This window comes from Pistacia vera, unplaced genomic scaffold (assembly GCF_008641045.1).
Source record: "Pistacia vera cultivar Batoury unplaced genomic scaffold, PisVer_v2 Contig655, whole genome shotgun sequence".
Lineage (NCBI taxonomy): Eukaryota > Viridiplantae > Streptophyta > Magnoliopsida > Sapindales > Anacardiaceae > Pistacia > Pistacia vera.
The window spans coordinates 133,173-159,080 of NW_022196507.1; the positions used below are offsets into that span (position 1 = coordinate 133,173).

Sequence of the window (25,908 nt, forward strand, 5' to 3'; positions counted from 1 at the left end):
GCGGGCACCCGTGGGTTTACCCGTGTAACCCGTCAAAAAACGGGTTGGGCCGGGTACGGGTAGAACTTAAACGGGTTCAACATATTAAACCCATGCCCTATATATTTTACCCGGGTACAGGCCGACCCGCGGGTCTAGACCCATTTTGCCAGGTCTAGACAAAGCTGACATTATAATAGTTTTGCACTAATTATGGGATCACAAACATAAACTAGCAAAATTCAGGATAGCAACATGACTGTTGTTTCCATTATCAATGTACAGATAAAAAAAGGTTTATCTAACCTGTCGTTGATTCCTGCAAGCATAACATATTCACAGAGAACTTTGTAATTATGTTTGAAACGAAGTTCCTCTCGAAGGGTCTCAAGAAGTAACCCTAGTTTATACTTCCGATTAATTGGCATGATCCAGTTTCTGACCTGCATGATTCATCAAAAGGAGGTCAATCCTCTCTCTCTACCAATCGAGGTGCATTATTTCTTTGTTCCATCAAAATAAAGCTGGAAATATAATACCTCATCAGTTGTAGCATTCAAATTATGCTTCTGGGTATTTTATGTCTTATTTTGATAATGATAATGTATTGAGATTGATGTATGATGCACCCGATATTTCAAGTGTGTATTGGCCTAATCCTGATTATAATGCGTGGCAAAATGGAAGAACATCGTATAACAGTAGTAGAATAGTTGTTTTAGATGAAATAGGCAGTTTCTTATCAAGGTACAAGTGGCCATTTAGAGCTTTTGATATGGGCTTTGGGATCAAAAGAAGTCTAACTATGGATTATGATGGGAATCTCAGGCTTTATAGCCTCAACAATTTGACAGGATCATGGATGATTTCATGGCAAGCTATTATGGAATAATGTAAACTTCACGGGATTTGTGGTAGAAATGGGATTTGTGTATCTACACCAGAGCCCAAGTGCTCATGCCCTCCAGGCTATGAGGTAACTGAACCGGATAATTGGAACAAAGGTTGTAAGCCTAAGTTCAACAGAAATTGTTCAAACTCACAGCAATTGAAATTTATCGAGGTTCAAAAAGTAGATTTCTATGGGTTTGATCTCAATTACAGTACGGCTGCATCAATGGAATCTTGCAAGAAATTATGCTTTGATGATTGCCAGTGTGAAGCATTTAGCTATAGGCTGAACAGGGAAAGGCTTTGTTACACAAAAAGTGCACTTTTCAATGGCTACCGTTCTCCAACATTTCCAGGCAGCATATATTTGAAGTTTCCAGTCAGTGTTGAGGCATCAGAATCCGATAGTCTCAATGGCAGCAATCCTGTATGTCAAGAATCTATAATTATGATGGGATCACCTTCCATGTATGATACTACTGGCAAGAGAGTGAGATGGATTTATATGTACTGGTTTGCATTAGCTATTGGTGCAATTGAAGTTATCTTCCTTCTATTAGGTTGGTGGCTCCTTTATAGAAGACATGGTGTGCGATTTTTACTAGAAGACGGATATCATGCACCAGGTTACACGGTTAGAATGGATATGGCTGTTTCTGACTAGATCGAAGGCTGAAAATGGTTAGAATGGATATAGCCGTTTCTTGCCAAATCGATGCACAGTCAGCCATATTTGACCGGTCATGCATTGTTCCAACAATTTTTGGCAGTGGTTGGTGGTAATGGCCAGCAGTCGCCCGTTGTCTTGGGTGACTAAGGGTATTTTGTTAAGTTTTAAACTTTTGTTGTTGAAGTGTTTTAGCTAAATTCTCAAATATTGAGGGTTAAAAGAATACTTTGAATAATAATAATATTAAAAAGGAAGAATAATTCAATAAAAACACCTCCAATAATATTTTATTTCTTTCAATCAAATATATTAATTATTTATACTCAACAATCTAACTAAACATATTGTCAGCCGTTGGCCAGTGGCCACCACCGCTGACAGTCATCAAAACAGCACACGACCAGTATGCATGGATCTGACTGTTTCTGACCAGATCGAAGGCTGAAAACGGTTAGAATGGATATGACCATTTCCTGCCAAAACGATTCACGATCAACCATATCTGACCAGTCATGCACCATTCCAACAATTGCCAGCGGTGACTGGTGGTAATGGCCAACACTCGCTAGTTACCTTGGATAGTTGAGGGTATTTTATTAAGTTTTAAACTTTTGTTGTTGTGACGTTTTAACAAAATTCTCAAATATTAAGGGTTAAAATAATACTTTAAATAATAATAATATTAAAAATGAAGGATAATTCAATAAAAATACCTCCAATAATATTTTATTTCTTTCAATCAAATATATTAGGGTGCGTTTGGTTTATTATTTTGGATAGGATTTTGGGGATAGTATTGGATAATTGATTATGGGAGTATTACGAGGTAAAATTTAAAAATTTATAAAAAAACCCCCTAAGTTTGCTAATTTAATAAATACCCCAATATGTAAAATGACAAAAATACCCCCACCACCTGCAGTGCTAGATTCCGACCACCACCGTCAGAATCTGGCTGAAAAATCGCGTTACGACATAGACCGGTTGGATCTGTGTCGTAACACGTTATTATGGCATTTTCCGGCCAGATCCACCACAGATCTGGCCAGAAAATGCCAGATCTACGGCCTGCCGTGGCCGTCGATGGTCGAAAGATCCACTGTGGATCTGGCTGGAAAAGGCCAGATCAGTGAATTACCGTCTAGTTCCAGTTGGTAATTCACCGTTGTGGCAGATTCCGGCTACCACCGACTGTGGTTGTCGAAATCTGACAAGTATGGGTTACAGGAGTGTTTTTGTTAATTTTTAAACTTTTTTTCAAGGGGTATTTAATAAAGTTAATAACCTTTTGGGGTCTAAAAATAATTTAAAAATAGGATAATATTTCTAGAATAATGTGTCAAATATTATTTGGAGAATAGAATTGAGAATATGGATAATAATAATAAGCCATACATGCCGTTAATTATTTATACTCTTAACAATTTAAGCAAACCAAACGTGTTAATATGACATTTTTCGTCAATCTTGAATTCTTGATGGTTATCTAACTCGTAATACTTTTCAATTTATCACTATCTTTTAAATAATAAAAAATTCCTAACCCAGACGAGATGTCCGCCACCCGCCAACTAAAGTCTCAAATTTTCACCGAAGAAAGAGACGTAGACAAGTGATACAAGTCCAGTCGTCTAATGTTGAAGGTTTGCTTTGAGACGCCTCCCCATTGGCTGGCTGTACTGTACCTCAAAGTTCCATAATCCTACACCTTACAGTGTCTCTCTTCTTGCAGCATGTGACAAGAAGAAATCATGGTACTTCTTGTCTTACTCTTCTCAAGTTTCAGCCAATAACATCTCCTTTTATGCAAGTTAATTTCAAACACTATTTAATACTCTTTCTGTAAATTAAATTGATCTTCATTAAAACTTTGAAACAACATCCAAGAAAGAGAGCCGCATAAAGCCTGTACTCCGTTCCTCCCATAACATCTTTTTTCTTCTGCAAGCATGGGGTTCCAATCCGTGCCATTTCCCATTTTTTCATTGCTCTCTTTTCCTTACTCTTGTCTTTCTGATGGTATTTGGCCGGAGAACTCTAAAAAGAAAAAGGAGAAAAAATGCAGAAAGTAAACTGGTATTTCATTATACTGTAACTTGCAATATATATACAATAAAGCTTACTGTTTTACCACTACAACAACCATTCAGACTTTTAAATTTCAAAAACAAGTTGGTAACTAATACATCCTATCTAGTAAGCTGATTAACCTAATCATGTCAAAAAATAACAACTACAGCACAACTCCAGCAGCTTCCGTTTCAGCAGAAAACAGGGAAGCACTGCTACTTGGCACCAGAACTAATTCAAAAAACAAACTAACTTAACTGATTTTCAGCAAATTATCAATGCTTAAACACTCCTCCTGATAATTTTGCTGGAAACCACCAGTCTGATCCTGAAGCTTTCAAACTGGTTTTAGATAATCCCTTAGTTAGGATGTCACCACTTGATCATCACCATTGCAGTGGACCAGTTTCACTTCTCCTTCCTGTTCAGCTTCTCTCACTGCATGGAACTTGATCTTTATGTGTTTAGTTCTCCCATGATGGACTGATTCTTAGCCATAGCCACAGCCGATTGATTATCACACTTATCACAGTAGGATGCTTCTGTTTCAGCTTCAAATCTTCCAAGATTTTTCTCAGCCAACAGCCTGATTCACACAGCTCAGCTGAAATGTACTCTGCCTCTGCTGTGGATTGTGCAAACGTTTCTTCTTGCTTCTTCGACATCCAGCAGATTGCACCATGATTCAGGAAGAAATTAACCCTGAAGTGCTTTTTCATGTCCTCCACTGAACCACCCCAGTCACTATCTGAAAACCAATTAGACCAAAGTCTTCTGACCTCCTGTACCATACTCCAAAGCTGTGCTCCCTTTCACATACCTGAGCACTCTTTGCACTCTAAAATGTGTTTCTTTGGGCTGATTCATAAACCTGGACAGTGGCTAGTTCCAAACATGATGTCTGGCCTAGTTGCTGTAAGATACACACACACCAACCAAGCTCTGTACTGTCCCTCATCACCATTTTCTTCATTTTCATCTCTTGACAGCTTCAGATTTGGAACCAGAGGCACATCCACTGATTTGCAATTTTCCATATTGAACTTCTTCAACACTTCAATCGCATACTTCTCTTGATTAACAAAAATCCCAGCTGAACTTTGATGAACCTGCATTCCAAGAAAGTAAGCCATTTCTCCAAATCTGTCATCTCAAACTCATCAAACATAGACCTCTTGAATTCTTCAAGTTGGTTTGCTTGCTCCCTGTCACAAGTAATCATCAACATACAAGGAAATGATCATAATATCTTCATCAATCTCCTAACATACAATGTATGTTCATTGGACTTCTCACAAAATCCAACAGCAAGTGTTGTTTATTCTGCTGTACCGCCCTGGTGTGCCTGTTTAAGGCCATACAAGGCCTTCCTTAGAGATACACTTTGTCTTCCTTTCCCTTACTTTATACCCTTCCGTTGCTCAACATATCTCCTCATTCAGCCCATCCTAAGGAAGGCAGATTTGATGTCCAGCTGAAATATTTTCCATGAGAATTGGGCTGCCACTGCAAGTAGTAGCCGAATTGGGTCATGCCTTGCAACTGGTGCAAAGGTGTCCAGAAAATCAACTCCATACTGCTGACAAAGCCTTTGACAACCAGCCTTGCTTTGTCTTGAGGACTGACCATCCGATTGAGCTTCTTCTTGAAATCCATTTAACTTGGATCACTTTTCTGTTTTGAGGTCTGTCTACCAAGTTCCAAGTTTGGTTCTTTTCAATCATTGCAAGCTCCTCCTTCATGGCCACTCTCCACACCTCTGATTTTGTAGCCTCAAAGTAACATGTTGGCTCAAGTGAGCCATGTTGCATCTCTCTAAACCTCAGCTAAAGGTCTGGTACCTCTAACTGAAATTTCATCTTCCACATCACTCTCAACATCAATCAAAATCTGCTCATGTACACTTCTGTCCAGCCTGGTTTTGTCTCTACATCAGGTTTTGTTCTTCCCAATTCCATACTCCATCCTCATCAATCTTGACATCCCTGGAAATCTGAATTTTTCTGGTTTCTGGAACATATACCCTATAGGCTTTAGATTGACTGCTATAGCCTATAAAGATACCAATTAATGCCTTCTCATCTAGCTTGGACCTTTTTACTGCTGGAACCAAAATGTAGCATATACTCCCGAAAATTTTGAGCCTCTCTACTGTTGGTTTAACTCCATTCCATGCTTCATAGGGTGTTTTACTATCCAAGGCTTTTGTGGGAAGCCTATTGAGCAGAAAAACTGCTGTGTTAACAGCTTCTCCCAAATTTCTTTGGCATCTCTTCTCAGCCACCATGCATCTAGCCATCTCTACAACTGACCTGTTTTCCTCTCACTGACTCCATTTTGCTGTGGTGTAGGGGCTACTGTATTGGTGCTTAATTCCAGCATCTTTGCACCTTGCTCAAACTCGTAGAAGTGTACTCTGAACCATATCACTTCTCAAGATCTTTATGGTTTTTTCTGCTTGATTTTCCACCAGAAGCTTGAACTCTTTGATACACACCACAACCTGTCCTTTTTGCTCAGAAAACACCAACACATCCTAAATGGTCATCAATGAATACACACAAAGTATCTACTCCCATTCAAAGACAAGTTTCCATAGACCACATACATCCGTATGGATGAGTTGCAGTTTTTCAGCTGCTCTCCAGTTTTGGTTTGCGGGGAAGGATTGCCTACTCAACTTGCCAAGACAAGCTTTGCACATGATATCACTCTCTTCTAATTCTGGCAGTTATGCAGCAGCTTCTTGGTCTGAATTTCTTTGAGACCTTGGTAATGGACATGACCAAGTCTCTTATGCCATTTCACAAATTCATCTACCTTTACACGGTAGGCCCTATGTTCAGTTTTTTTCAGTTTGTGGAAAGCTTTTCCCCACCATTTTCACTCTCATTAACTCACCACCCCTTCTATCTAAAATTTGACAGATTTGATTTTCAAAATGTAAAACATAATGATTTTCAACATTTGTCCTACACTTAGGAGGCTTGAGTAATTTTGTATACATATAGAACATTTGAGATGATTTTTGTACCTGTGGAGGTTTGGATTGCAACATCTCCTTTCCCCTTTGCTTCACATAATCACCATTTGCCACTTTAATCCTGGACTGATGTGCTGAGTTTAATCTCACAAAATCTTGCAAGTGTGGTGTCATATGTTTTGTACCCCCACTGTCAACTAGCCAGCCATCACAGCAGGTTTGGTTGCACTGCAGGAGGCCATAAACAGCTGTTCTGCTCCCTGTTCTGGTTGCTGGTCCTCTGTCACTTGTGCTTGCTGCTGGGACTGCTCTCCCTTGCTCTTGCACACCCTCTCTATATGGCCAAATGCTTACATGCTCTGCATTGTATTCCTGGCCTAAACCAGCACCTTTTTTCAAGTGCCCTTCCTTTTACAGTGGAACAAGGTGGATATTCTTTCATCCCACCTGTTTTCCCCATTGGCCATTACTCCTTTCTTTCCCTTTCTTTCACCGGCATACCTCCTGTTATTCCCTTGAACTGGTTTGGTTTTGTGAGTTGCCATCATTGACCCCTCACCAACATCTTCTTGCCTCAAGAGCCTTCTTTGCTCTTGTGCTTGCAATGCATGAACCAGCTCTGTGAGTGTAACCTGTCCCATGTCTCTTGAGTCCTCTAAGATGAGATTTTGGACTCAATCTTTCGGGTAGGCTGACCAGGACTTTCTCCACCACTCTCCTATTAGTTAACTCCACTCCTACAACCTTATCTTGTTTACAACACCCATTAACCTGTCAACATAGTCCTTGACCTTCTCTGATTCTTGCATCCTCTGCATCTCAAATTCTCTTCTTAATTTAGCACCTGCATGTTCCTTGTTGTGGTGCTGCCCATGACCCCTCTCTCAGCTTATCCCATGCCTCTTTTGGAGTCTCATATGCCATGATTCTTGTGAATACAAGGTCTGTCACAGCGCATGAATGTGGAAGAGCTCTTGGTGCTTTGATTGTTTCTTCCTCATGCAATCTCATTTGTTCAGGGTAGGATTCTGTCCTAATGGAGGTGGCTGCCTGTTTTCTTTCCACATCCTGCCACACCCTTGACCCCTGAGGAAAGCCTTCATCTTAACAGCCCATATGTGGTAGTGCTCCCCATTGAATACTGGAGGTGACATCAGGGCTGATTGAGCAGCCATTGTTTCAAGTTTTGTGTCTGACGCAGGGTAAACAAAGGTGCAGTGCAGGTTGTTTTGGGCTGAAAATGGGAGGTGTTCTTGAGTAGAGATTGATGACTGAGTGTAAGGAAGTTTCAGTTGTTTTGGTGTTAAGCTCTGATACCATTTGATGGTATTGGCCGGAACTCTAGAAAAAAAGGAGAAAAAATGCAAGTAAACTGCTGTATTTCATTATACTGTAACTTGCAATATATATACAATAAAGCTTACTGTTTTACCACTACAACAACCATTCAGACTTTTAAATTTCAAAAACAAAGTTGGTAACTTAATACATCCTTAGTCTAAGCTGATTTTACCTAATCATGTCACAAAAAATAACAACTACAGCACAACTCCAGCAGCTTCCGTTTCAGCAGAAAACAAGGGAATGCAACTGCTACTTGGCACCAAGAAACTAATTCAAAAACAAACAACTTAACTGAATTTTCCAGCAAATTATCAATGCTTTAACACTTTCAATACTTCGAAAAGCCAAAACTTGTTGCGTAGAGGCTCTTCACTATCAGTTGAAGATGCTCAGACGTGTTATCATCCCCAGACAAACTTTCACCTGTGGTTTTATGGCCTTGGACAAAATGCTTATTTGTTCCAATCTGGTTCATCAATTCTAAAGAAGAACTGTTGTTTGGATGGCTAACCGTGACAGACCTTCAATGGGCAGGGCTCAAAATTACTTTCCGCAAAATGTTGTCATGCTACTAACCGATGTTATGATTCGTAATTTGGATGACTAACACTACCTCTACTGGTGCTTATAGAGCAGAACTTTTGGATACTGAAATCTTGTTTTAACGAATGCAGATGGTAAAATTCTATGGCAAGCTTTGATTATCCTAGCGATCCACTTCTTCCAACCAACTTTTTACAAAGAGCACACAGCTGATTTCCAGATTAGGTAAGGAAATTAGTCTTCTGGGTATTTTATGTCTTATTTTGATAATATATGTATTGAATTGATGTATATGGACCCGATATTCAAGTGTGTATTGGCCTAACCTGATTATGATGTGTGCAAAATGGAAGAACATCGTATAACAGTAGTAGAATAGCTTTTTTTAGATGAAACAGGCAGTTTCTTATCAAGTGACAAGTGGCAATTTAGAGCTTTTGATGTGGGCTTTGGGATCAAAAGAAGGCTAACTATGGATTATGATGGGAATCTCAGGCTTTATACCTCAACAATTTGACAGGATCATGGATGATTTCATGGCAACTATTATGGAGCAATGTAAAGTTCATGGGATTTGTGGTAGAATGGGATTTGTGTATCTACAACCAGAGCCCAGTGCTCATGCCCTCCAGGCTATGAGGTAACTGAACCTAATAATGGAACAAAGGTTGTAAGCCTAAGTTCAACAGAACTTGTTCAAACTCACAGCAACTGAAATTTATCGAGGTTCAAAAAGTAGTTTTCTATGTTTTTGATCTCCATTACAGTAAGGCTACATCAATGGAATCTTGCAAGAAATTATGCTTGGATGATTGCCAGTGTGAAGCATTTAGCTATAGGCTGAACGGGGAAGGGCTTTGTTACACAAAAAGTGCACTTTCAATGGCTACCGTTCTCCAACATTTCCAGGCAGCATATATTTGAAGTTTCCAGTCAGTGTTGAGCATCAGAACCCGATAGTCTCAATGGCAGCAATCCTGTATGCCAAGAATCTATAATTTGATGGATCCCCTTCCATGTATGACACTACTTGCAGAGAGTGAGATGGATTTATATGTACGGGTTTGCATTAGCTATTGGTGCAATTGAAGTTATCTTCCTTCTATTAGGTTGGTGGCTCGTTTATAGAAGACATGGTGTGCCATCTTTACTAGAAGACGGATATCGTGCACTTTCAACTCAGTTCAAGGATTCAGTTATGCTGAACTCAGAAGCAACGAAAAATTTCAAAAAGAAATTGGTACAGGAGGTTCAGGGGCTGTGTTTAAGGGTGTTTTGGGAGATGAAAGGGTGTGGCTGTCAGAGACTAACAGATTTGTATCAAGGAGAAGAAGTGTTTTGGGCAGAAGAGTATAATCGGAACAATCTATCACATGAACCTAGTGAGAATGTGGGGCTACTGTTCAGAAGGCAGACATAGACTCTTAGTCTATGAGTATGTGGAAAATCAATCACGGGACAAGCACATATTCTCCCCAGTTTTCTGGGATGGAAAGAAAGGTTCAAAGTTGCCTTGGGGACAGCCAAGGGTTTAGCTTATCTTCACCACGAGTGCCTGGAATGGGTTATTCTTGTGACGTGAGCCTGAAAATATTCTTTTGGACAGTGATTTGAGCCAAGATTGCAGATTTTGGCGGCTAAGTTGTCTCAAGGGGCAGCTATGGTTCTGAATTCTCTCAGATTCGAGAACGAAAGGTTAAACATGTCTCCTAGTGGCCTGAATCATCCTATTACTGCCAAAGTTGATGTTTACAGTTTTGGAGTTGTGATTCTAGAGATGGTGAAAGGAATTAGGCTTTCAAATTGGGTGGTAGAGGATGGTGAGGAACAGGAATCGAAGTTGACGAGATACACCAGATTGGTGAAAAGGAAAATTCAATGTGGAGAGAACACATGGATAGAGGACATGGTGGATCCAAGATTGAATGGAAAGTTTAGTGAGAAACAGGTTGCAGCATTGGTTGAAATTGGTATATCCTGTGTGGCGGAAGATCAAAACAAGAGACCAACGATGGATTCAGTAGTCCGGACCCTGTTGGAATGTGAAACTGAATCTGAAGGCCTCAGTCCAGGCAATCACTAACTGCACTTCAGCTGTAAACATCTTCCGTTTTCTAGCTAGAGTATATTTTTGTGCTTTCATGATTAGGATACACAGTTTATTATGTAAGATCAGCTTAAAGCATTTTCAGATGTAGCATATGAAGTAAATAAAAGAATGTTTATATTCCAGAAAAGAACAATTTTGATTATGTTTGACAGTATAAGGTCATCAGAGAAAAGAGGAAAAAGAAATTATTATAAAATCAGAGGAAAAAGAAGAAAGAATTAAAATTGCTGGTTTTTTATCACTGGTAGCCACAAAAACAAAAACATAGAGGTTATTAATGTTAAAACTGATTGTTATCATATTATGCATTATCAAGTTGCAGACTACTGATTATGCACAGAGACACAGAGAAAAGTTAAAAAAAATATATATATGAACGGTTTAATTTATGAGAAAAAGAATAAAAAATTGTTCCTGGCAATGATTTGATAAATAATGATCTTACATTAATCCAATTTATCAAGTTAACCCATGTATAAAAAAAAGCCAGCAAATCTGAAGCAGTATCGCGGTTGACATAACTCTGAAACAAATCAGGACAAGGAGATAATGTCAGATAGTACGATTCAAAGTCATTTTTAATCAATCTACCTAATCTTACGTTAAAATAAATATATATAAAAATGTCTTCACATATATTGGGTGAATATTATCCAGTATCCTTTCCTTTACATTTTGGTCTTCAATTAAGCAAGTCAGAATGTTATAAAGCCCCCTTGTGGTCCATACGATTTGTTAAATGTCAAATTATTTAGTCATTTATATAATCTGTAGTTTTCCAATCAGGAAATAAATTTTATTTTATATTAAGTCTGAGACATTATAATACTTGTTACAGGAAGCAACCTTTTAGTCTTTTATCAAGCTTCAGAAAGATTATTCGAGAGTTAATCTTTTGCAAAACCCCCCACAATGAGATTTCTTGATTTTTTCATTCTCTTGATATTAATATCAGTGGCCTGGGCTCAAGCGTGGTCACAGGGGTTGCCAAGTTTAAGCCGCGGAAGCTCCTTGGCTGTTGCAAAAGAGAATGATTTCCTGGCTTCACCAAAGGGGACATTCTCTGGTGGATTTTACGAGGTTGGCACTAATGCATATTGTTTTGCAATATGGTTCACTCAACTCTGTCAACAAGACCGTGGTTTGGATGGCCAACAGAGACAAGCCAGTAATGGAAGGTATTCCAGGTTAACCCTCCGGAAATGGGAATCTGGTCTTGACTGATGAAGATGAATCAGTAGTATGGTCAACTGACACATTAACAAGTGCAGGTGTCGAAGCTCGGCTTCTTGAAACAGGAAATTTGGTGCTGGTCAACAACAACCAAGGGGATCATCTGGGAGAGTTTGAAATCCCCACGGACACATCCTTCCATCTCAGCCATTTACCAAGAACCCAACCTTGGTCTCTATGAGAAGTCGAGGCACATACTTATCGGGAGTTTATAATATGAAATTCGTGATAATAATGTTTTGAATCTCACTCTTCAATGGTCTCATTGTCAAGTGTCTACTGGCCAAGTACAAAGGTGACCGTATTTGAGAGTGGCAGAACACCTTATAATAGCACCAGAAAAGCAATCTAAATGATTTGGACATTTGAATCAAGTGATAATTTTGTATTCAAAGCAGCTGATTATGGAGTCGGTCCAAAGAGGCGCTAACATTAGATTATGATGGAATTTTGAGATTGTATAGTTTAGATGATTCAACACGGGCTATGGAAAATCTCATGGATCCCGTTGACCTTTATATTGCCATGTTCATGGGTTGTGCGGTGAAAATGGTATTTGCGTTTACAGCCCGCAATCAACTTGCATTTGCCCTGATGGTTTCAACAGAAATGATCCTTCAGACTGGTCCAAGGGTTGCTTCCTTCGTTTAATCTGACTTGTGATCCAACTAATTTGGATTTCATGCTGCTTAAAAAACAGATTTCTATGGAAATGACTTGGTTACCTATGCTAGCTCACATTTCCTTGAAGAATGCAGGAATCGGTGTCTAAGTGATTGCACATGCAAGGGTTTGGATATTCGACAGATGGGCAAGGCAGCTGTTATCCGAAACGTATTTCCGAAATGGCTTTCGTGTAACGAGTAAAGCCCAAAATATGCATATAAAGATTCTAGAGGAACAGTAATCTCTTCTCTGGAGTGAGGAAGGTGGGGACAAATGACCTGAACTGTTCAAATGAAACTCCTTTTTTGGAGGTAATGATGCTGAGGGAGGAAAAACCAGCAAGAAATCGTACATCAAATATTTGATGCCTCGTGAGTGCCTTCGCAGTCATTGAAATAATTTGCATTGGTTTGGCATGGTGGTATGTCTTCAGGAAGCACATACATGAGGAATTGGCCAATATGGGATCACTGTACTAGCCATGGGCTTCAAACGTTCACTTATGCGGAACTGGAAAGGGCAACAAAGAATTCAAGCAAGAGGATAGGAACTGGGGGCTTTGGGACAGTTTACAAGGAGTTCTGGAAGACGAAGAGTTATAGCCGTGAAGAGACTGGGAGGTGTTTGCAAGGAGATGCTGAATTTTGGGCGGAGGTGAGCATCATAGGGAAGATCAATCACAGGAATTGGTGAAACTGTGGGGATTTTGTGCTGAGAATGAGCACAAGTTGGTGGTTTATGAGTATGTGGAAAATGGTTCACTGGATAAAATCTTATTCAGTGATTCAGCCAGCAAATTAGACTGGAACCAAGATACAACGTTGCAGTAGGAAATGCAAGGGGTTTGTCATCTACATGAAGAGTGCCTAGAGTGGGTGCTCCACTGTGATGTGAAACCTCAAAATATACGGTGGATGATCATCTTGAACCTAAAGTGGCCGACTTTGGTCTGTCAAAGCTGTTCAAAGACCGGCATGACACAAGGTTTTCCAAGGTGCGTGGCACGAGAGGATACTTGGCTCCAGAATGGATGATGAACCAAATTAGATGCAAAAGCAGATGTGTACAGCTATGGTGTTGTCCTGTTGGAGCTATTGAGTGGAAAGACAGCCCCGGTTTTCAATCAGCTAATCCTTACGACGAGTGCAATAATTTGGTACAATGGGCGACTAAACAGCACATGACACCAGAAGGGCTAAGGAAAGTAATTGATCCAGACTGAAAAAGAATCCTACGAGGAGAAGATTGATAGAATGATAGAAGTTGCTCTGCTGTGTGCAGCAGAAGATCGTCATTCGAGGCCTCCAATGAGCAAAGTTGTGGAGCTCTTGAGCATATGAGAGTCAAACCCAGATGAGAAGAGGAATGTGAATTCTAGAATTCCAGGCTTAAGATTTCCAGTGTCCTCAGGAAAATATGTAATCAATAAATGTAATACCAACATGAAGCTGTAAAGATCATTACTATTCTTCTTCATTAAGCATGGTCTTACAATTCCCATTGTAGAGTTCAATCTCTTAATTTCATAACAGAAAAAACTCTCTTCCAGCAAAATCTTCTTCGCATGAACCACAACAATGTAGTTTTGTAAATACATCAGAACAGCAATCTCATTACAAATGGTTGAAAAACACTTCTTGGGTGTAATCAACTCAAACTTATTTATAACTATAAACATATATGTTGAATCCCTGATGATCATTGATATGTATAAGCTCACCATATGATTTCTCCAGTTGATTATCAAAGCAGCAATGGATTCAATTTTTCTGTATCTAACTAATGAAATTGTTCTTCATCATCAGAAAGAACAAAACAACAAAATCTTTACTCACCACAGCAACTTGCAAATATAAAATTGCTGCTACAAAACATGTAGTTTTCAAAAGACGATAAAAAATGTTGTGGTCTACTTATTATAAATAATGATCAAACTTGATCTTAAAGACTAATTCTTTACTACGTGTTCGACAGTGACACCAGCAACTTGCTAATGGCTTTTGTAGCAATACAGCATCAAATTTAGAGAACAATTCAGAATCAAATGTTGACCTTTGACTAATCATTAATGTATTGAGCTGACCTGCTGACTGTTCTTCCAAGAAGGAAGCCTGCGTTTATTATCAAACTACGCACGGTGCAGCACCCACTTCCGTCATTCGTGTACACCGTGCGCAAGTAGTAGAACCTAGAGGGTATAGATGTCTCAGCCCGTGAAAAAATCTTTCACACGTGGGATGACCACATGAATACATGATGTAGCATGCCAAATATAATAAGGATGGTATACTTTTGGTTAATGTGGTTAGTATTTGGTCTGAACCTCTAATTTGGAGCTATACCAGGTGCTTTGATTTCTGATACATACCTGGGCAGGTTCCGCACCCTCCTCTTCGGCTCCAATCTCTTTCTGGTACAAATATTCATGCCATAATATCAAATTAATAAGATCTGGAACGTCATCATTATCTTTAATGTTCAATAATTTCTCTTAAATTGTTAGGTGGTGGAATTAATAGCCATCACATGCCTGTGGATGTATAACGTAAATATAATCTTTTGTGATTATAATCCATTAGAAATTTAGAATTCTACTTTGAACCTGGAACAAGAATGCGTATATTAAGAATCTGAGATTTTTGATAGGGTATGGGAGTTATGACCCTGACGGCAGCATACCTCACTTTAGACCGCCACCCTGCAATGGAAGTCAATGCCCAAAAGTCTGAGAACTGGCAATGGCATCCTCTTTGCGGCTCTTGCATACTAGCCATTGGATCGGGAGGCATAGACCCTGCAACATTCCTTGGGCTGAGCAATTTGATTTCTTGAACTTATCAGATTAAATTTAATAGTTTAAATAAGATTTAGACTTAGTAGGACACTAAGTTCTATTTTGAGAGATAATTCCATCATAAAAGAGATATTATTTTTTGACCTTATCAGATTAAGTTAATAGTTTAAATAAGATTTGGAATCTTAGTGGACACTAAGTCTATTTGGGAGATAATTCCTATCATGAAAGAGATATGATTTCTTGACCTTATCAGATTAAGTTTAATAGTTTAAGTAAGATTTAGAATCTTAGTAGGACACTAAGTCCTATTTTGGGAGATAATCTCTATCATGAAAGAGATATGATTTATTGACCTTATCAGATCAAGTTTAATAGTTTGAGTAGGATTTGAAATCTTAGTAGAAGAGGAAATAGAATGAGATTCTGATTTCCTATTTATAGACTGTTGCAGGCTAATGGGCTGAAACTCAGTTTAGCTTAACTTATAGGATATCCCAACTCATAGAATGGGTAGGTCGCAAGGTGATTTTAAGCGTAAGCCCAATCGGGATTGGGTTGAGGCCTTGGGCCGTGACATGTTTATTTCGTTATTGGGCCTCGTTAAGCCCAAGACGATTTTTGGCCCTAACAGTTAGCCTTCCACTCTCTAAGTTAAAGAGTATTTAGCTTAGAGAGTAGATTTAATCGAATGAGTGTAGACTCAGCGGATTAGTGATAGCAGCTCCTTAGGTCGGATGGATCGTTGTGTGGATTGGGTCGATGACTTGTCGATTTGAGGTGTAAGAACCTTTCAACCAGTCTGGCTGACTGAATGTGTAGCTTTATGGATCGGGCAAGGCCGATCAAAGGTGCAAATCAATGGATCGAGCGGGGTCAATCCGAAGGTGTAAATCCGTGGATCAGACGGGGCCAATCCGAAGGTGTAGATCCGTGGATTGAGCAGGGTCAATCCGAAGGTGTAAATCCGTGGATCTAGCATGGTCGATCCGAAGATGTAAATCTGTGGATCTGGCAGGGTCAATTCGAAGGTGTAAATTCGTGGATCGAACAGGGTCGATCTGAAGATGTAAATCCGTGGATCAGGCAGGGTCAATTCGAAGGTGTAAATCTATGGATTGAATAGGGTCGATCCGAAGGTGTAAATCCGTGGATCGGGCAAGGCTGATCCAAAGGTGTAGATCCGTGGATTAAGCAGGGTCAATCCGAAGGTGTAAATCCGTGGATTGAGCAGGGTCGATCTGAAGGTGTGTCGTGGATCGAGTAGGGTCGATCCGAAGGTGTAAATCTGTGGATCGGACAGGGCCGATCCGAAGGTGTAGATCCGTGGATGGAGCAGGGTCAATCCGAAGGTGTAAATCCGTGGATCGAGCAGGGTCGATCCGAAGGTATAGATCCGTGGATCGAGCAGGATCAATCCGAAGGTGTACATCAGTGGATCGGGCAGGGCCGATCCGAAGGTGTACATCCGTGGATCGGGCAGGGCCGATCCGAAGGTGTACATCCATGGATCGGGCAGGGCTGATCTGAAAGCATAGATCCATGGATCGGGCAGGGCCGATCCGATGGTGTAAATCTGTGAATCGGACAGGGTCGATCCGATGGTGTATGCCAAATGGGGCTTGTATGGAGCTTGCAGTCGAGTCGGCGTGATCGACTTGTAGTTGAAACCTTTGAGGGTTATGTGGCCCAGTCAGCGTGACCGACTTTGTAGTTAAAAACATTCGATTGAAGCTGGAGCAGTGACATGCATGGCATGCATGTTTTAAGCAAATAGTCGAATAGAGAGTTAATATGCATGATGTGCATGTGTTATGGAATGAATAAAGAGTGAGCTAAATGGAAAAATGGGCTGCATGTATTTAAGTAATGAGCTAAATAGAGAAAGATTTAACCAAATAGATTGGTAGTTAAAAGGAGACAATGACACATACATTTCCCCTTCAAGTGCTACCACCCATGCTTGCTGGGCCGAGTGGAGAGATGGGTGTTACTTTTTATGTCGGAGCTGAACCAGTTGAAGTTGAGTGGGCACGTGATTCACTTTTGGGCTGATCCGAATAGGCACTTTAATATCGTATGTGCAGACCCAAATATCATTGAGTGGACTACTCGTGTTGTTTAGTGGTGCTGAGTTGCAGTGGGGAGTGGAAAGTTTGCAGACAATTGGGAGCGTGAGGGCTTTTGTGACATGTGTGCTAGAGATTGTGATGTGAGGTGGTTTGAGTTGACATGTATTGGTTGGGAAGGGGCGATGATTCGAGTTTGGAGTTTTGGAATACGGTGGGGTAAGGAGATTAGGTGAGAGTGGGGTGGCGTCACTTAAGCAGGTTTTGTTTGGGGGGTTTCTCTTCGTGTTTAGTAGATGACTTTAGGTGTTTTGAGAGGATTACTGCTATGTTTTTAGGATTTCACTGTGTGATTAGAGAAGCTGTTAATGCGATTTTAGGAGAACAGATGGACGGGGTTTGGGTTTGGGTTTCAAAGTGGTGGCAAATATCCGTGAAGTTGAATTGGGATTGGATCAAGGCTGGTTGAGTTTGAGTTACCTTCTAATGGAGCGGAGGTCCTGGAGATGCTAAAGTATTGCGGCATCTTCTTGAATGAACAAATTGACTGGTTTTGTGGCGGGTAATGCATTGCAAAGCTCTGATGACGGTGGCGGACCACCTGGTGGTTTGATGATTGAAGTGAAAAGGCGCGTGTAGAGAGGTTAGAGACAGAAGCTATTGCCTTATCTGAACAGAGGATTAGAGAAGAGAGATTGTTGAAGCAAAGTCAATGAATCAAGTGGTTTAGGAACACCACTTTAAACTTTGACACATTATTATTCTATTATTAATTTAGAACAATAATATGAAGCTATTATTAATTGAGAACAATAATATGAGCTTCAAAGTCTTATACTACCCGCTGAATGGATATAATATAAAATAAATTACGATATGCCGAATAGATATAATATGGCATGTGAATAGATAAAACAAACGAAGAAAAATAAAGAAAAAAAAAATTCTTATCTTGATGGGATTTTCTGATTAACATTGTCAGTCAAAAGGAGTTTCGTGTCGCCTCCCATGTTATAAGTTGTCGTTGGCAGATGATTGTCAGGGCCCCACGATGGGCGCCAAACTGTAGATGCAAAAAATCCATTGTCATGAAAATAGGGTATGATCCCGTGAGGTTGAGGCCACTGACAATCTGCTAAACCTGCACAAATGAAAAGACAAGCGTGAAGCTTATAACAAACACCGGGGTGGTGTTTGTCGTAGGCACTCCGATACTCAAGTCAGCGAGGCTGAAAGAGATTATTTGATAAGAATTAAGGAGATGAAGAATTACCAGGAGTCTTGTTGGAAGTTAGGACTACGGCGGAGGCGTTAGGTTCTTGGGAGCAAGAACTTTAGGAGCAAATAGATGGTTTTGAGTAGTGTAGATTGACTATGGGAGATTGCATGCCTAATGAGAGGGCAAACCTCTGTTTTTATAGTGAACCCAAGGGGCTGGAATCCTAGTAGGACATTGAGTCCTCTTTTTTGGGAGATAATCCCTATCAAGAAAGAAATATGATTTCTTGACCTTATCAGATGTTAGCCTTCCACTCTCTAAGTTAAAGAGTATTTAGCTTAGAGAGTAGATTTAATCGAATGAGTGTAGACTCAGCGGATTAGTGATAGCAGCCCTTAGGTCGGATGGATCGTTGTGTGGATTGGGTGATGACTTGTCGATTTGAGGTGTAAGAACCTTTCAACCAGTCTGGCTGACTGAATGTGTAGCTTTAGGATCGGGCAAGGCCGATCAAAGGTGCAAATCAATGGATCGAGGGGGTCAACGAAGGTGTAAATCCTGGATCAGACGGGGCCAATCCGAAGGTGTAGATCCGTGGATTGAGCAGGGTCAATCCGAAGGTGTAAATCCGTGGATCTAGCATGGTCGATCGAAGATGTAAATCTGTGGATCTGGCAGGGTCAATCGAAGGTGTAAATTCGTGGATCGAACAGGGTCGATCTGGAGATGTAAATCCGTGGATAAGGCAACTAATTCTTTACTTACGTGTTCGACAGTGACACCAGCAACTTGCTAATGGCCTTTTGTAGCAATACAGCATCAAATTTAGAGAACAATTCAGAATCAAATGTTGACCTTTTGACTAATCTAATTGCTAATGTATTGAGCTGACCTGCTGACTGTTCTTCCAAGAAGGAAGCCTGCGTTTATTATCAAACTACGCACGGTGTGCAGCACCCACTTCCGTCATTCGTGTACACCGTGCGCAAGTTAGTAGAACCCTAGAGGGTATAGATGTCTCAGCCCGTGAAAAATATCTTTCACACGTGGGATGACCACATGAATACATGATGTAGCATGCCAAATATAATAAGGATGGTATACTTTTGGTTAATGTGGTTAGTATTTGGTCTGGAACCTCTAATTTGGCAGCTATACCAGGTGCTTTGATTTCTGATACATACCTGGGCAGGTTCCGCACCCTCCTCTTCGGCTCCATATCCTCTTTTCTGGTACAAATATTCATGCCATAATATCAAATTTAATAAGATCTGGAACGTCATCATTATTCTTTAATGTTCAATTAATTTCTCTTAAATTTGTTAGGTGGTGGAATTAAATAGCCATCACATGCCTGTGGATGTATTAACGTAAATATATATCTTTTGTTGATTATAATCCATTAGAAATTTAGAATTCTACTTTGAACCTTGGAACAAGAATGCGTATATTAAGAATCTGAGATTTATTTTGATAGGGTATGGGAGTTATGACCCTGACGGCATGCATACCTCACTTTAGACCGCCACCCTGCAATGGAAGTCAATGCCAAAAGTCTGAGAACTGGCAACTGGGCATCCTCTTTGCGGCTCTTGCATTACTAGCCATTGGATCGGGAGGCATTAGACCCTGCAACATTGCCTTTGGGCTGAGCAATTTGATTTCTTGAACTTATCAGATTAAATTTAATAGTTTAAATAAGATTTAGAATCTTAGTAGGACACTAAGTTCTATTTTGAGAGATAATTCCTATCATAAAAGAGATATTATTTTTTGACCTTATCAGATTAAGTTTAATAGTTTAAATAAGATTTGGAATCTTAGTAGGACACTAAGTTCTATTTTGGGAGATAATTCCTATCATGAAAGAGATATGATTTCTTGACCTTATCAGATTAAGTTTAATAGTTTAAGTAAGATTTAGAATCTTAGTAGGACACTAAGTCCTATTTTGGGAGATAATCCCTATCATGAAAGAGATATAATTTCTTGACCTTATCAGATTAAGTTTAATAGTTTAAATAAGATTTAGAATCTTAGTAGGACACTAAGTCCTATTTTGGGAGATAATCTCTATCATGAAAGAGATATGATTTCTTGACCTTATCAGATCAAGTTTAATAGTTTGAGTAAGATTTGAAATCTTAGTAGAAGAGGAAATATAATGTGATTCTGATTTCCTTTTTATAGACTGTTGCAGGCTAATAGGCTGAAACCCGGTTTAGCTTAACTTATAGGATAGCCCAACTCATAGAGTGGGTAGGTCGCAAGGTGATTTTAAGCGTAGGCCCAATCGGGATTAGGTTGAGGCCTTGGGCCGTGACATGTTTATTTCATTATTGGGCCTCGTCGAGCTCAAGACAATTTTTGGCCCTAACATACATTCAGACTAATGTCAGTTGGATTCTTTCCTTTGCCATACCAACCGGCTGTTTTCTTCTCTCTATAATCATTTTCTTGATCGGCTACCATACTTACATTCTCAAGGAGCCTCAAGGAAGTGTTTTTATTGACATGGCAAAAGTGATCACAGCCGCTTTTAGGAAGCGCAGAGTAACTGTTGCTTCAGTTTCAAAAACCTCCCTTTACGATCCTCCTTTGCCCGCATCAGACTCAGAGACAACAAATATTCCACACAGTGATAGATTCTTGTGCCTTGACAAGGCTGTTGTGATACTTAATCCAAGAGAATTGGATGACCAAGGCAAGGCCAAGAATGAATGGAAGTTATGTAGCGTGCTACAAGTGGAACAACTGAAAATGTTGGTAGGAATGTTTCCAGTTTGGGTAGCAGGAATCATTTGTTTCATAGCCATGGACCAAAATAACACAACTGGAATGCTTCAAGCAATTCAGACTAATACAATAATTGGGGGTTTCAATATGCCACCTGGTTGGATGGGCCTAGTATCAATGCTTTCACTCTCATCATGGATATTCATTTATGAACGTATTATTGTACCTCTGTCTCGTAAAATGACAGGAAAGAAAAGAAGAATGACAATGAGAGAAAGAATTAACACTGGTATTGTGATGGCAAGTCTCAGCTTATTGGTAGCTGGTTTTATTGAAAAGAAGCGTAGGATCTTGGCTTTAGAACAAAAGTCATTTAAGTCATCTCTGAGTATTTTAGCACTGGTGCCACAATTTTGCTTCTCAGGTTTGACAGAAGCCTTTGCCGCGGTGGCCTTAATGGAATTTTTAACTACAAAATTGCCAGAATCAATGAGGACTGTTTCCGGAGCAATATTCTTTCTGAGCTTATCAATTGCAAGTTATTTGAACTCCCTTCTAGTTAATGTGATTCATGGAATAACCGGGAAAAATGGAGCTGCTCCATGGCTTGGTGGCACTGATCTTAACAAAGATACCCTGGAGTATTTCTATTTCTTTATTGCAGGCATTGAAGTATTAAATCTTATATATTTCAATGTCTTCACATACCGTTTTTTGTCGAAAGAAAAAGATCTCAATTCCAAAACGGAGGAAAAGCAGGAGACTGTTGAATCTGTTTAACTTTAATGTTCAAGTTCCACATCAATAATTTAAGTTCTTCTTCTTCTTCTTCATCTCTCAGACATGTTGTACATTGTCATAGACTTACACAATTTCGCTCTCATGTTATTACACTTCTTTCTTTATTTAGAGTTCTTGTTGCAAATTAAATTAAGCATATAAATTTTATTAGTATTTTTATGTTGTTAGTCTATTCTATTATAGACCAGAGTTATCTATATAGATAGATAATATTAGTATTTGATTTATTTAATTAGTGTTAGGAGTTCTAGTTTTTTTTTTTTTTTTTTTTTCAAAATAGGATGTCCGAACCAAGACTTATCTTTGTAGATGATTAACGCAGCATTACACCGCCATGAGCACTTGCTTAAGAGTTCTAATTTAATTGATATTAGGATTTAACTCGTGCATAAATCAATGTATTTGCTAGCTTATGTGTGAGAACTGAGAAGAAAATAAAGTGACGGTAAATTTTCCTCCTTCCTCTTGTGTTATATTGACTTGATTATGTTGGTATTATGTTTTGTGTTATTTTTTTATTAACATAAGAAATGTTAACATTTTATACAAAATATTATTAATTGTCTTTTTCAATACGAAAAATTATTGTGTGATATATAAATTAATTATTAATGTAAATAAAATATAGTTATAGTACTTTTAATATTAGAAAAATAATTTTTTCTTTAGTTTTAATCCACAATTGGAGACTTAAATTTTGATCAGAGTAGTTTAGTTAATAATCCAAGCTTAATTAAGTAATTAACAGGGTGCCCCCTAGACAAACTAGACAACAGTTGGGTTGTACACGTGTCACTCTCTGAGAAGTTATCCCCTGCCAATCCAAACAAGAAAGAACCTTAACGGCTACATTCACTTTTTCCCGCCTTTATATTTTTCTTAAACCCTCAAAAAACCAGATCGAGCTACAACTCTCCAAGCTTCAATCTTGATTCTCTGCCTTCAGCAACCCATAGCAATGACTAAGATCGACGCTCTCCGTCGATTCTTTCTCCCTTGTCACTTCCCCACCTCCACCACTTCCTCCACCGCGCAAACAACTCCTCTCAAGAAACGATTCAGCACCTCCTTAAGAGACGACCTCAACGAACCCTCCACCACCACCAATACTAATCAAGAAGATGAAAACACAAACCAAGATCAAGAATCAACCTCTCCCAAAGATAGTGTCACCTCTCTTCCAATTGCCTCCTCTCGCCCCTCCAAGTCCATGGTAATCGGTACCATCTTCGGTCAATGACGTGGCCATGTCTGGTTCTGTGTTCAACACTAACGTCAATCTACAAAACCCTTTCTTCTCCTCGAACTCTCCATTCCCACTCACCAGCTCGTCAAAGAAATGCGTCGCGGACTTGTACGGATTGCTCTCGAGTGCGCCCAACCCGAACTCTGTTCTTGCCCACTCAGATCTGTACCGGTTTGGATAATGTACTGTAATGGGCGGAAGGTGGGTTTTGCGGTTTGGAGAAAAGCGAGCGGGCATAATCGTTTGATGTTAAAGACAATGGAGTCCATGACTGTTGGTACGGGTGTTATTCCAGCCGGGTTCGGGTCTTCAGGTTCAGAAGCGGAGGAGATCATGTACATGAGGGCGAATTATGAGCACGCGATTGGAAGTGCTGACTCGGAGTTGTTTCATTTGATTAACCTAGATGAGTACCCGGGTCAAGAGTTCAGTGTGTTCTTGCTTAGATCAAGGTGATTAGAGAAGGGCTTTTATTTATGGCTTCTTTACTGTTTGGTTGGTTTTTTGGTTAATTTGGGGAATAGAAAATTAAGGTTTTCTGGATCTTGAAAACGCTGCGTTTTCCTAGCATTTTAGTGGTAGAATTCTTTATCAGGAATTTTGGGTTTATTAGGGAGGGTAATCTTGGTAAAGAATTTTTCCAAGTAGCTCTTTTGGGATTTCAATTTTTGGACATTTTTGTTGAGATTAGAAGTATGGAGTATAATGTAGTTGAGTATGTTGATATTGAGTTCTATTTAGGGTTTAGTCCAACATATTTGTCTTTAGGACTTGAAATTCCTTTGTGTATTTTATCACAGTTTTATCAGAGAAATGAATTCTTCAAATTTCTTTCAGTTTTCCCTCTTTTTAATGGCTTTTCTGAGATGCTAAGGCTATTTTTCAAGATATTGAATGCTAACCAAATGAGAAACGATCATTTATAGTAACTATTGTGCCTAAAAAATCGCATTGATATCAGCACGAACCAATCAGAGTTCAGAAAGGCTTTGTAACATCTAGAAGTTGTCACGTCGCCCCAAGACAAGGGATACGGCTGTCACCAACCCATCAAATTCAAGTTTTGTCTATGAGTGGATGAGGAGCGCACACTTGTCCCAACTTTATCGAAATAAAAAGATAAGAATTAAGGAATGGTCCCTACATGTCAGGGCAACTTGCAAAAGCATTCATTATATTGATCTAAAAGGGGTCATCATTGAGCACATCTCTTCACGAAAAGAGAGGTTCGGCATATGAGAGCTAGGCGTAGATTTGAGCTTCATTATTTCTCACTGTAAGCAAAGTATTTCTTCATCTTAGTATGTCTTATGGGCAATATCATAGAAATAGTCAGAGAATAATAAAATAACAGTATAAGAGTTGCTTTAAGCATCCGAACCACTATAAAAACTTCTTTTGTCAGTCTATTATTTATGTTTCTACAACATATATAATCTCAGCACTATATTCAAATCTCATGGATCCATCACATGTAATTTCTAAGATTCTCTTAGCACTTTACACATGCGAGTCGTTGGTGTCCAAAATCAAGCATCAACAGTTTGGTGGCCCATGCAGGTCTCAAACCTGCGTGCAAGCTCCCCGATGGCGTGGCCAAATCGCAGAGTCAGAGTTCTCTGATCGTGTGGCCAGATTGCACGCGTCAGAGTTCTCCAATCACGTGGCCAGATCGCACGCGTCAGAGTTCTCCGATCACATGGCCAGATCGCATGAGTTAGAGTTCTCCAATCGCGTGGCCAAATTGCAGATCGCATGTGTCAGAGTTCTTAGATCGCGTGGCCAGATCATAAGCGTCAGAGTTCTCCAATCGCTTGGTCAGATCGTCTTGATCTTCAGCTTCAGATCGCTGATCTTTAGCTCTTTGATCGCGTGGCCAGATTGCAGATACCATGTTTTAAATATATGCAATTTTCGATTTCTATTTCTTAAAAATTCAACAGTACAGCCTTACACTTATATACACACACAACAATTACATATATATATACATAGTTTCCAACAGGCATAAGTTCGTTTTATCTAATTCAGTTTTTTTTTAATAGTATCAATAGCTTTAGAATTCCAGTATGTACTAAATATTAAGGGCGGCTATTATTCTCAATTGGGTTATGGGTGGGACATTGAAACTTGAGTGGGTTCATTAAGTTTTTACTATCATAGCATTTGGTTCAGGGTCATAAAAAATGACATCGGTAATCTATCTTTGAATCTAACAATTATCACATTTGGGTGTCAAGTAATGAAAGATTCTAGTAATCGTTAATACTAATATTTGATTATTGTAGGTAATATAGGGGGTAATTCGATTACCGTCTAAAAAATGTGTTATTTTTTTTATTATCAGGTAACCCACTATTCATACCAATTCTACCCTTAATTAATAAACATTTTGGACACATGCTCTTATATGTCTATTAAATAACAATTAGCTCAAATATGCGAAATGACTTCTATAACCTTATATATTAATTTTTTGGACATAAATACTCTCTCTATTTACACAAATAATACCAAAAATATCCCCAACCACCCAAGACTACTGTCAACCGTT

General features: G+C 39.3%; 1 protein-coding gene and 2 pseudogenes across 1 annotated transcript; all 3 read left to right on the plus strand.

The window, feature by feature from the left end:
• The first annotated feature begins 595 nt into the window (after positions 1 to 595).
• On the plus strand, positions 596 to 10,681 carry LOC116111985 (annotated as a pseudogene).
• An 821-nt stretch (positions 10,682 to 11,502) lies between these two features.
• On the plus strand, positions 11,503 to 22,087 carry LOC116111986 (protein NRT1/ PTR FAMILY 2.8-like). The gene is given in 7 exon segments (XM_031398160.1): positions 11,503 to 11,768; positions 12,288 to 12,448; positions 12,923 to 13,143; positions 13,448 to 13,693; positions 19,648 to 19,803; positions 20,049 to 20,254; positions 20,896 to 22,087. Coding segments are annotated over 7 exon segments (2,448 nt in total).
• Positions 22,088 to 23,066: 979 nt separating this feature from the next.
• On the plus strand, positions 23,067 to 23,810 carry LOC116111945 (annotated as a pseudogene).
• Positions 23,811 to 25,908: the final 2,098 nt, after the last annotated feature.